Here is a 13,006-nt window from a genome sequence, read left to right on the forward strand (position 1 = left end):
TGACTAATCCTTCACATTTCTGTGGAAGATACCGTGCATCCTCTTATCGAGGAGCTATTCACGAAAGTTTTTCTCTTGTGCTTTCTTAATCCGGGCTTTCAGCAGTGAGTACTCGAGATAGATAAGATTTGATGCATTTTGCTCACCCCTCATACTGAAGTTAAGTCCGAGTGTTTCAGCAGCCTCCTCCGCTGCTTTGTACAGAAACGCTCCTTTTCCCACTTCTTCGTAATCCCTGACCATTTTATGAAGAGGATCTCTTCCATTTGCAACTCTATGTGCTGTACCCAGAATAATCCTGTTGCAAAGACATTCAACACTCAATATTCCGCGACCACCTTGACGGCGTGAGATGTGCAGTCGCACAACGGAAGACTTAAGATGCATGCTTTTGTTCATGTGCATAACCTTTCTTGTCCCGATATCAAGAGATCTGAGCTCGTTCTTCGTCCATGGAACTACTTCAAATGAATAGAGTACTACCGTGACGGCAAGCACGTTTGTTGCAGATACTTTGTTCCTCGCCGACAGTTCGGAAGACCAAATCTGCCGGTTGAGACGTTTGTATCTGCTTCGGAGAGTATCCTTTATATATGTCACATCCTGAATGCGGCTCTGTGGCACGCCCAGGTATGTATAAGTCTCTCCAGCGCAAAAGTGTCGTATAGCGCTTCTATCAACGTGCTCAGGATCTTCAGGGATGCCATTGAGTTTTCCTCGCTTCAAATAAACCTTTGTCTTTGTTTTTAGCATAGATCTTAAGATCGTCCATGTAAAATACATTAGTGACCTTGTACTTTCGATCTGCAGGTTTGCCACACAAGCACCCGTCGGAATGGTGAAGTGCTAGAGATAGTGGCAATAATGTAAGGCAAAAGAGGAATGGACTCATGGTGTCGCCCTGAAAGGCACCTCTCTGAAAGGTGACCTTGTTAGTTGTCACACGATTTTTTCCATATGAGATAGTAAATATGGTTTTCCAAAGAGGCATTTATCTCTCTATGCACCTAACTATTTGCGGATGAACCTTAAAGATTTCCAGAAGACAGATGATAAGTCTATGGGAGATCGAATCGAAAGCTTTCCGATAATCAATCCAGGCCATCGATAGGTCAGGCTGGTAGAATGCTGCATCTTTTCAGACACATCTATCGTTGAGCAGGTTCTCCCGACATCCCGCTACGCCTTTCTTTGAGCCTCGTTATTCATACATTTCTTGTCACACAGGTTCAATTGGCCGAACAATCCTATCATTTAGGATAGCTGTGAATATCGTATACAGTGTGTTCAGACAAGTGATTGGCCTGTAATTCTTCGGGTCAGCTAAGTTGCCTATTTTCGGCAGGAGTATTTTGCGCCCTTCCACCAACTACTCAGGAATCGGCTCTTCCGACTGTAAATATGAGGTGAAAATACGGGCCAAATGCTGATGGGCTGAAGGAAACTTCTTCCAACAGACGGTTTTGATACAATCTGGTCCCGGTGCGGAATAGCTCTTCATCCCTCTTAATACTTTTTTCACCTCCTCGGTAGTGATGGGTGGGCATTCTTTATCAGGTGTTATGAGGGAATCACATAGCTCCTTGAAACTATTTATATTTTCTGAGTCTTCGTCCAGTCTATGCTGCACTTCGCAGACTTCTCTCCAAAATACTTCGACCTCCTCTGGTTCGGGCGGGTGTTCGACAGTAACTGGAGGCTCTTGAAAGAGTCGAGATGGGTCAGAGTGAAACTGTTGATGTTCTCTGACCCACCTCTCTCTCCGCTCTAGACTTCTCTTAGCGTCAGATAGTATCCGTATTCTCTCAACAATATGCTGCCTGATGGTCAGCAACTTTGGTGTGAGCATGTGTGGGTACAAACTTTTGTTAATATGAGATTGTTGTAACAAATAGGAACAATGAAATATGTTTAGAAAAATTCATATAAACGGAAATTTTAAAAACATTAGTTACAAAAGCAAGAAAATATAAAAAATTACAACTACGAGCAATGTGTTGGTTTAAACAATTAAACTTCATAATTGAATAAATAAGTTTTCGGATTTGAGGTCATTGAATAAAACAAAACAAATCTTTAGTCAAAATAAGAATTGGCAACGTTTCGAACCTGATGTGGTTCCATTTCAAGCCTAAATTAAAAAAATTATTTTATTAATATAAATAAAGTTAAACATTTAAAAAAAAGCAATGATCAAGATAGTTCAGAAAATGTACCGAGCATTCATTTTCTGAACTATTTTGATCATTGTTTTTTTTTAATGTTTAACTTTATTTATATTAATAAAATAATTGTTTGAATTTATGCTTGAAAAGTACAAACATCAGGTTCGAAACATTGGCAATTCTTATTTTGACTATCAACATTTATTAATTTTTTTATTGAATGACCTTAAATCCGAAAACTTATTTATTCAACAATTTAAGAGGTCGAAACTAAACAAAATAATTAAACTTCATATTCACGTCGCTTTTAGACTCAAAAATGCAACCATGGAACATACTTTAACTTAAGGGGATAAAATAGTGCTTTTTATTATAATAGAACATTTTTTAATTCCAATATAAGATTATTAAATTTTAACGACAAGTGCAATATCACACATATGCTCACACGTACATAAAACTTTTGTACACTCTGTTTTGCCAAGAATAAGCATTGAACCAAAAAAATGTTGGGGATTTTTTGCTTATTTTTTTGTGCACAACCCCCACAAAATTAACACCGGCAAGTTAGTATCAAGGTCAGTTCAAGTTCAAACCTACAAATTTCATCGCTTACAAACTAAATCAAGGTATCTTTAGGTTCAGGTGGTCGCTGAATTCGAATTCGATGTCCGTTGGTCGCTATCAGGTCAATATCAAGATCAGTTCAAGGTCAAAGCCACAAAATTCATCGCTACGCGACGAAATCAGGATACTTTTAGGTCTAGGTGGACGTCTTCAGATGAGGGTTAAGACATTTTAATGGTCAAATTTGTAAAAACCTGACGTCTTTATCTGGGTTCTGTGCGGTTTAGAATTTGTAACCTTGTCGCCATTCAAGAATGATATAGTATTAGGTACTTTTTGAATAAATTAAATTTGAACTCGCTTAATACAGCGTCAGAAACGCTTTAAATTCGGTTGAAATGGTTTCAGCGATACCCATACTGAACCACGTAGAGGTACCAGTTTTTTCAGAACTTACCCGTTACAGACACGGGGGTGCCAACGCCAGGCTTATGTGATGTATAAAGTATGATTTCAGGTCTTCAAGGTTCACACCAGATCATAGGCAGAGAGATACGAATAAGTTTTTTTCCCCTCGTCTTCACAATGTCTTCTAATATTACTTAGACAAGTCGAACAAATGGTATGAGGAATGCAAGAATGGTCAAGACTTTCTTTTGCGCCACAATAACAAATCATGTACATATTTTTTACTGCACTTGTTAAAGACCTTTTATTTTTGGGTATAATGTATCTACCGCATACAACACAAAATGTGTCTCGACTATCACAAGGTATCATGGTAAAGAGGAGAAGGTGGTTCAAAGGGATATTTCTAAAAAATTAAACTGATCAAAATTTATAACGAATAGATACAATCTTCTGTAAACCTAATTATGAACAAACTTAATTCTAAAAAAGATTAAACAGAAATATAAATCTAGCACTGAATATGCCTCTGTAAACGCTTCAACAAAAGCTACTGTTTTAAAATGTTTTCAACAATACTAATACTAATGTTTTCAAATTTTATGTGAAACTTTTTAGGCATGATTAATAAAATCTTAAAAGAAGTGGTAAGAGAAAACTTCTTATTTATGTTATTACTTTAAAATTCAATTACGATCTGATACTATAGCATTCTTGAATGGCGACAAGGTTACAAATTCTAAACAGCACAGAACCCGCATAAACACTCTTCAGGTTTTTCCGAATTCGACCAAAAAAATCTCTTAACCCTCATCTCAAGATGTCCACCTAAACCTAAAAGTACCCTGATTTCGTTAGTTAGCGATGAATTTTGTGGGTTTGACCTCGAACTGACCTTTATACTGACCTGATAGCGTCAAACGGACACCGGATTCGAATTCAGCGACCACTTAAACCTAAAGGTATCCTGATTCAGTTGATTAGCGATGAATTTTGTAGATTTATCTTCAACTGACCTTGATACTGACCTGATAGCGTCAAACGGACACCTGATTCGAATTCAGCAACCACTTAAACCTGTACGTACCCTAATTTATATGGTTAGCGATAAATTTGGTAGGTTTGAGCCTGAACTGACCTGATGGCGTCAAAAGGGTACCGAATTCGGATTCAGCGACCACTGAACCCTGTAGGTTTGACCATGAACTGACCTTGATACTGACCTGATGGCGTCAAACAGACACTGGATTCGGATTTAGCGACCTTAAAAACATAAGGTACACCTAGTCTCTGTAATGTTGCAGGCTTAGACGGTTTATGGACCTATGTCCGCCATTTTAAAAAATCACAAAAGGCATACGATTTGAAACATGGGTATTCTCTGGATTTTAATTATTGCAGAGCTAAAATTTATCCTCTTTAAAATATTGAATACTCTCAAAATTCTGTCTGAAATCAGCACAGGATAAAGTCAATTTGTCCATTTTTAAGTAGATATTGCAAGAATAGTGTAAATTTCTAATGTTTTCTTAAACTTTACGTAATATCCGAAATAATCAACATTTGCTGGGCAGAAATTCCAAAGTGTATAAAGTCATTTTTTCGAACTTCAATTTTTTATCAATTTTTATCTACAATCGAAGACCGTTACTTTGGCCTTGAAGACAGTATAAAATTTGAAATAGTGTTAGCTTAAGAGCTTTTCAAAAATCGCGCTTTGGTAAGTTGAGGCTTATTGGAATTTCAAAACTGTATAAGAGCCAATGTAACCTTATGGAAGTTCCATATTTTAACAGAAACTCACGAGGGTCTGTGGTGTGCACGTTTTATATAATACTCATTAGTGAGATAGTACAATATATTTTTTGAGGCTAGCAACAACAGGAATTTGTTGTCATTTTCGATCTAAAAACATTCGTCTCAGTTGAACATGTTATTTATCAAGGTGAGGATCGCCTCTTAACATTATACTCTCGTTGAACATTTTAAGTCTGAAAATGATAGAATTGTCTTGTTTAGCTGAATGTTGTATTCTTTTCGAACAATTTTATACTAAAATTATTATTCTAGTCGCTGAAACATCAGCAATCGTCAATCGGAAGTTAATTTGGTTAAATATTTTTTTACATGATGAATCATATTGTAAATAATAAAATATTTATAAATTTTTTTGGAATGAATCGAAAACTAGTTTTTTTTCCCTTAAATTTCTATGCATTTTAGCACATGCCTTTTAAAATTCCATGTCGAGCGCCCGATGTAACATGATCATTATTGGTTCTTATACAGTTTTGAATTTCTCGACAACCTCGACTTATACGTGGACAAATCTGAAAAGGCTCTATCTTTCGTAATTTTTAGCTGAAGTGCTTGAAATTTGTTTACGTTATATATTTTATTAACATCAACTAATAATACTTCACAAATTAATAAAATATTTAAAAATGTCAAAATGCAAAGGTTTTTCCTCCGGCTCGGAAAATTTGGAAAATGTTGCTTATCCGTAGGCAAATTAGAATAAAACTTAAATAAATATAGATCTTAATAGATAATTTTTCATTAACTTCATGGTTATATAATTAAAACATTTATAAAAATATTCTTCTTATCACAAAGAATATTGAAATTCTTTGAACTCTCTTCTTACAAATTTAAGTTCTTGCACTGTTATATGAAAAATGTTCAGATTTATGCTCTTAGGCTGCTGCGGCACTGTGGACAAATAGCTTTAAAATGAACATAAGAACATTAAAAAATGTTAATGACTACGGATATTACCTAAAACTTAAGAAAACATTAGAAATTTATACTATTTTTGCAATATCTATTTAAAACATAGACAAATTGGCTTCATACTGGGTTCATTTTCTTTAGAAAGAAAAAATTTGAGTTCCAACATAATTAAAATTAAGAGAACTTAAGCAATCATTAAAAAACAAGTAACCTTAATCTTTTGACCGGTTATGTATATTATTAATTATAATACCTTAAATTTGGTTTTAAAATTCTAAACATCAGTAAATATAAGATATGTGTATCAGTTACAGATTGTATTAATACATCAGTAGCTGATGTACATATATATTTTTTACTGATTTATAGTGTTTTAAAACAAAATTTAAGATATTATACGTATAGTTGAAAAATTTTTCGATAATACTTTTAAGAACTTCAATGTTTATAAGTAGTGGAATTTTTTGCCAGACAAGAGAATGATTTTATAAAAATAGGACAATTTTTTTATTCATAGCTTGTCACAATATTTTTTTTAATTGTACGATTTAAATAAACGGCGTCTCTCTGATCTTGAAATTGGAAACCCATTGTTTAAAAAATATACACAGAAAAATAATGCATTCAATTATACAATTATTCGATTCAATTAGAAAAAAACATTTATATAAGTACTAAACATTTCAATGTAACATACAGGACTGAAAATTCCTAAATATAAACTGAAAACTGTTGTACAACAGCATTGTTCCAGGATCTTGTACGAATCTTCCATATAACATATTTGCATATAGTTCGTATATCTGGTTATAACCAATAAATTTAGGGAATTTCTTCGTTCCATGTTATATTTTTATTGAAAAAAACTCGGATAAGTAAAATGAATGTCAGCGTACGTGTGAGTCGAAAACTACGAAAACAGAATTTGCATATAATTACAGTTACATTTTTTAAAAACATGTCGAAGAAAGATCTGGGAAAGTTTTAGATATTTTTTTAAATTATTATTTCACAGGATGTTACTGAATATTAAGAAAAACTGTAGTTCATTTAAAAGATACTTACAATTTTTACAAATTTGGAAGAAACTAAAAAATATTTTATAAAGTTTCGGGTATATTTTCAAGTTTTAAAATATTTTGTATCTCTCCTAAATTATAAAATTCACAAATATCTTTAAAAATTATATTAATTTCTTCTAACATTTTCGAAGAAAATTTGTTGAATTTAAAAAAATTGTCTTAAAATCACCCCAACTCTTTTGCTTGGAAAATTTAAAAAAATTTTAAACGTATTTAAAATGTTCTTAGATTTCATTATTTAAAATAAAAAATCGTTCGAAATTTTCCCATGCATCTTAAGAACAATTTTTATTTTCTTAAAACCTTTCATAATTCTTAAAATGTTTCTAAATCTTCAAAAATCTACATTTTGCCAACACATTATTGAAATGTTTTCAAATTTCTTAATATGTTTAATCTTTTTAAAAACTTAAAACCTTCTAGGTAAATATCTTGTAAAATTATTCGAATTCTTTTCTTTTTTTTAAGTTGCATAATTAAAATAATTACCTTACAATGTTCAGAATTATTTTTAACAATGTTAGAAATCTTTTTAAAAGTTTTGAAATATTTAAAACTATTATCTTTAAACTAATTGCTTTGAATAAATAATCGCTTCAAATTTTCCCATGAACCTTCAGAACAAAGTTTATTCTCTTAAAACATTTTAAAATTCTTAAAACATTTCTAAAATTTTTCCTAAATCTTCAAAAATCGATATTTTGTCAAAAAATTGTTGGAAGGTATTCAAATTTTTAAATATTTTTTAATCATTTCAAAAACTTAAAACCTTCTAGGTAAATATCTTTTAAATTGATTCGAATTCTTTTTTTTTCAATTTGCGCAAATAAAATAATTACCTTACAATGTTCAGAATTCTTTTCGAGAATATTAGAAATCCTTTTTAGTGTTTTGGAATATTTTAAAATATTCTGTTTAAATTAATTTTTTTAAAGTAAAAAATCGTTTCAAATTTTCCCATGAATCTTAAGAACAATTTTGATTTCCTTAAAACCTTTCTCAATTCTTAATACGTTTCTACATTTTTTTCTAAATCTTCAAAAATTTACATTTTGTCAAAAAATGGTTGAAATGTTATCAAATTTTGGAATCTTCAAAAACTTAAAGTCTTCTTGGTAAATATCTTTCAAAATGTATCGTATTTTCCTCACTTTTTTTTTGTTCAAAAAATTCATTTTAAGCCAAAAAACAAATCGAATTTTCAACAAACTGTTTAATTTTTAACGAAATAATAAGATTGTTAACCAAAAGAGATGAATTCTGAACCAAAAATATAGTAGTAGACTGTTGAAATGTTAATAAGATTTAACTTCCAAACAAAATTAGTCGGTTTTTCTTTATTGGGTTCTATTAATTCATTTTGCATTTAAGCAAAAGAACGAGAAAATCGGAAATTTCTTGAAAACAGGGGCAGTTTGAAATATGTATTTAGATGCAACCATTTTTATGTCACATTCAACGTTAAACCTCGTCTCTCCTTCTACGTCAATAATCAGAGAATCTGCCCCCCCCCCCCCCCCCCCCCCCCCCCCCCGAAAGAGTAAAGTAGTCTTTGAGAGGCCCTTTACTTTCATTTCATCCTTGCTTACCACACTTCTCTGGAATAACACGGTTACCACACATGGGTCCTAAGAACCCAAGTGACAAAAATCGCTATAAAAAAAAAACGGTTGACTATTTTCATTTAAAACATCATAAATTTTTTAATTTTCGATATTAAGGGCTAAAAATTTAGGTAAGTCTTCTACTGATGTAACACTGCAAGAAAAAAAATTGTAGTTCAGTGGGCCTTTCAAAAAGTTTATTTATTTCGACGAATGAATGATAACAAAAAGGGAAAAAATGAACCATGCGTTTTTGTCAAAATACTATATTGTATTACCTATTACAAAAAATATGTATACAAAATATTGATGAATTCTTGAATTTATACAAACTAGGCATGAAATTAAGACAAAATGAAGTGATCTTATTTTCATTTTACATGTTAGTGCAATCATACACAAATAATATAACTCACAGCGTGAAATCGTATTTCGTCACTCCATCCAAAATCATCGTCATTAAAACGTTGTCTATTAAGAAAATGTTGACTTTGCCAAATATACTTTGTAGAATTTATTATTTAATCTGAAGTCAATATACACTAAATTAAAATTGACTCCAAAAATCATTTTCGAACGTACTTATCACACTCGAGTCCAAAGGATCCAACTCAATTTTTAAACAGCTGCTGAAAATAAACTAATGGTTCCAGCGTCATGATAAACGTCCTGAAGAGTAGTTAAAATCTTCAAATATCGACGAATGTTTCAATAGACTTGCCCCCTTTGCATTTAGGTACTTAAAATTTAATTATAAAAGGTCGTTGTGTCCCGAAGACCCATGTGTGGTAAGCAAGGGTTAATACAAATTTTGTTTTACTTAACACACATGTGTACCATTTTGCAATGGGATGTAAGAGACAAGACAATTGTTCGAAAATAGGAAATATTTCATAGAAAAATAATAAATTTCCTATGTATATTTGAAAGAGATAATTCTGCAATAAGGTTAATCAAGAATTACCCAAGTTATCAAGGCGGCCTCAAAGTGGATTCAGTAGCTGATCTATATCCTTTCGCTCGGAGTATATACCTGATTTTCTTTACCTTCAGGTTTAGATCCTAAATTCAAAAGTCAGTAATCTGTCCTCGACTCCTAGAAACTACCCATTAATGTTTTTACATAGTACAATTTCAGGCCTGAATGTTTCAAATTATAGTTTCCCGAAAGCTGCATGTTTTCTACGCCACAGGCGTAAACATTCCAGTCTTGCAAGGGGCCGTCCCTCCGTGCTCGAGATGCGCTAGCGGCTAACTCCTTAAAAGATACCGATGTGTTTACGCCTTTGGCGTCGTAACCATTTATGTTTAGAAAGCCCAATGCCGTTTTCAAAGAACTAGCCTTTGTAACAACTATAAGAATTAATTTTTAACAAATAAATCATCTTTAATAATAAACAACGAATGAATAATAGAAAATCTAAAATAGGGCCGTATGATGTACTTATGAAAATTTTTTAGCTCCTTTCCAAATATCTGAGATTATTAGAAGCTGAAAACGAGACTCTTTTTGGTACAAAGAATTATTATTTCACGTAAAACTAGCTGATGCCGATATTTTAATGACACATTACAGCATTGGTGTAATAATTACTACATGATTTTATTTAAAATTGCTAAAAAGCTAGCATGTCAAAGTATGGCTATTCAAAATCAAAAGACAATTAAAAGCACGCGATAAGTAAGCGAAAACAACGTGCAACCTATAATGTGGATAATGAATAAATTTGAAGATTATTACATATATGTGTATATCACGCGCCCCAGTATTTTTATTTTCTTACATGCAAATATAAACAATTTGAAGGGTCCGCGGTCTAAACCTGTTAACGAACATTTCAAAAATTGTACGCGGCGATGGAAAATCGTTCTGCTGGCCTATTCTGTAGATACTAAAAGGTGATTTTCGAAAATCCATTTTTTTTAATCTGCCCGTGCTCGGTAATGTATTTACCTCGCGCTACGCGCTCAATCTTTGTGTACAAGACTTTTTAAAACTAAAGGTTAAAGCAGCGACCACATGAATTTGGTGATTGTGAATTCTTTTTTGTTAAAGCTCCTTCATCTTTACCCAACAGATTTTGATCACGCATCTCGTGCTTCGTACTCGAGTTTGTCCCTGAAATTGTATATAATTTCCATAAATATATATTATTATAATTCATAACATACATTGGTATTAAAACAGACGTAGTTTTATTTTCTCGTTGAAAAAATAAGCATTCTTTAAAAAAAAAAAATTGTAATAAGTATTTTATTGTAACTTCTGTCGTTTTTTCATTAACTGAATATACTCATTTCCAATGTTATTTTGATCATTTAAACGTTACACATACGGTGTACACAGCAGCCTTACCGTTTTTTAAAGTTCTAAATTATATCCCTAGCCTCAGTGACACAGACTTTGCCAACTGAATTTTCTACCACTTCGTGTTCTACATCGCCGTTATAGTGCCCTGTTGCTTCATCTCCTAATAATTCACTAAAAGAGTCTCTCAAAGCGTTTAGGGTGGAGACTCTAGTTAGACCAACAGTCCCACGAAACTTCCATTTATAAGGGGGGGGGGGGGGGAATTAGCTTCAACTGAGTCATAGTTGGTTGGTGTTTTACAGACAGCTAGGCATACAGATACATTTGTGAAAACCTGTTTTTGGATTCAGGGGTCTCAAAACGGGGACATTTGACAAAAACTGGGGGCGGGTCAAACTTTACACAAATCTAATACCTTCTCTGATGAGAATGTAAAAAACCAAAATAATTTCTAACGTTTCGTTTGCAGGTCATTAAAAAATATGCCAAAAAATAAAAAAAAATCGATTTCGAAAAAAATGTCAGTTACAGGTATAGAGGTATAGAGCGATGCTTTATGACCCGGAAAAACATCAACACCAAGGTTTCTCTGAAGCCTAAAGATCTGGCTGAAATGGATGACGAGCTTCGTGGACATTTTTCCGAAGAAACCGACCTCTGGGCTATCAATTATTGTGTGTATAATGCAGCGAGAGCTTTTGTCGATGCGAACCGTAAAACAAAACCAACGGTTGATCATAAGACCAAAAGACGAATGCATCAACTTGCCATAAAGATAGGCTGGACAAGACAGTACGCGTCCCGCATTCAGTGTGTGATTGACTACATCACATCTGGCAGGAATTTTACCGCCAAGGTTCGAAAGTTCGCGCGCAAACTCCGGACCCGTTATCACACATTTAACAAGTCAAAGCTGCTGACCATCAGGCAGCATATTGTTGAGAGAATACGGATACTATCTGACGCTAAGAGAAGTCTAGAGCAGATGGAGAGGTGGGTCAGAGAAAATCAACAGTTTCTCTCTGACCCATCTCGACTCTTCCAAGACCCTCCAGTAACTGTCGAACACCCACCCAAACCAGAGGAGGTTGAAGTATTTTGGAGAGAAGTCTACGAAGTGCAGAATAGACTGGACGAAGACTCAGAAAATATAAATTGCTTCAAGGAGCTATGTGATGCCCTCATAACACCTGATAAAGAATGCCCACCCATCACTACCGAGAAGGTGAAAAAAGTATTAAGAGGGATAAAGAACTATTCTGCACCGGGACCAGATTGTATCAAAACCTTCTGGCGGAAGAAGTTTTCTTCAACCCATCAGCATTTGGCCCGTATTTTCACCTCATATTTAAACTCGGAAGAGCCGATTCCTGAGTGGTTGGTGGAAGGGCGCACAATACTCCTGACGAAAATAGGTAACTTAGCTGACCCGAAGAATTTCAGGACAATCACTTGTCTGAACACACTTTATAAGATATTCACAGCTATCCTAAATTATAGGATCGTTCGGGTAATTGAACCTGTGTGGCAAGAAATGTATGAACAACGAGGCTCAAAGAAAGATGTGCCTGCAAAGATGCAGCATTCTACCAGCGTGACCTATCGATGCCCTGGATTGATTATCGGAAAGCTTTCGATTCGACCTTCTATAGACTTTTCATCTGTCTTTTAGAAAGCTTAAAGGTTCGTCCGCAAATCTTTAGGTGCATAGAGAGATTGATGCCGCTTTGAAAAACCAGATTTACTATCTCATCTGGAAAAAATCGTATGACAACTAACAAGGTCACCTTTCAGAGAGGTGTTTTCAGGGCGACACCATGAGCCCTCTCCTCTTTTGCCTTACATTATTGCCACTATCTCTAGCACTTCGCCATTCCGACGGGTACTTGTGCGGCAAACCTGCAGATCGAAAGTACAAGGTCACTCATGTATTTTACATGTACGATCTTAAGATCTATGCTAAAAACGAAGAGCAACTACATCTAGCTCCAGGGATTGTCGAACGATATACTAAGGAAATTGGAATTGGAATCAAATATCTCTAGCACTTCGCCATTCCGACGGGTACTTGTGCGGCAAACCTGCAGATCGAAAGTACAAGGTCACTCATGTATTTTACATGGACGATCTTAAGAT

At 33.9% G+C, this 13,006-nt stretch overlaps 1 protein-coding gene across 2 annotated transcripts in view; it reads right to left on the reverse strand.

Moving 5' to 3' along the window:
- The window catches only part of LOC117181784, a 38,172-nt gene that overhangs the window by 7,723 nt on the left and 17,443 nt on the right, over window positions 1-13,006 (reverse strand). The window contains exon 3 of one of the 2 annotated variants that reach the window (XM_033374754.1): window positions 8,841-10,678. The exons of the other annotated variant lie outside the window; for it this stretch is intronic. Within the exon in view, the coding sequence (XP_033230645.1) occupies window positions 10,645-10,678 (34 nt within the window). The 3' untranslated portion in view covers window positions 8,841-10,644. Of the gene's footprint in view, window positions 1-8,840; window positions 10,679-13,006 lie in introns of those variants that run through there. 2 annotated transcript variants of the gene reach the window in all.

The sequence above is a fragment of the Belonocnema kinseyi genome, chromosome 10, assembly GCF_010883055.1.
Source record: "Belonocnema kinseyi isolate 2016_QV_RU_SX_M_011 chromosome 10, B_treatae_v1, whole genome shotgun sequence".
Classification (NCBI taxonomy): Eukaryota; Metazoa; Arthropoda; class Insecta; order Hymenoptera; family Cynipidae; genus Belonocnema; species Belonocnema kinseyi.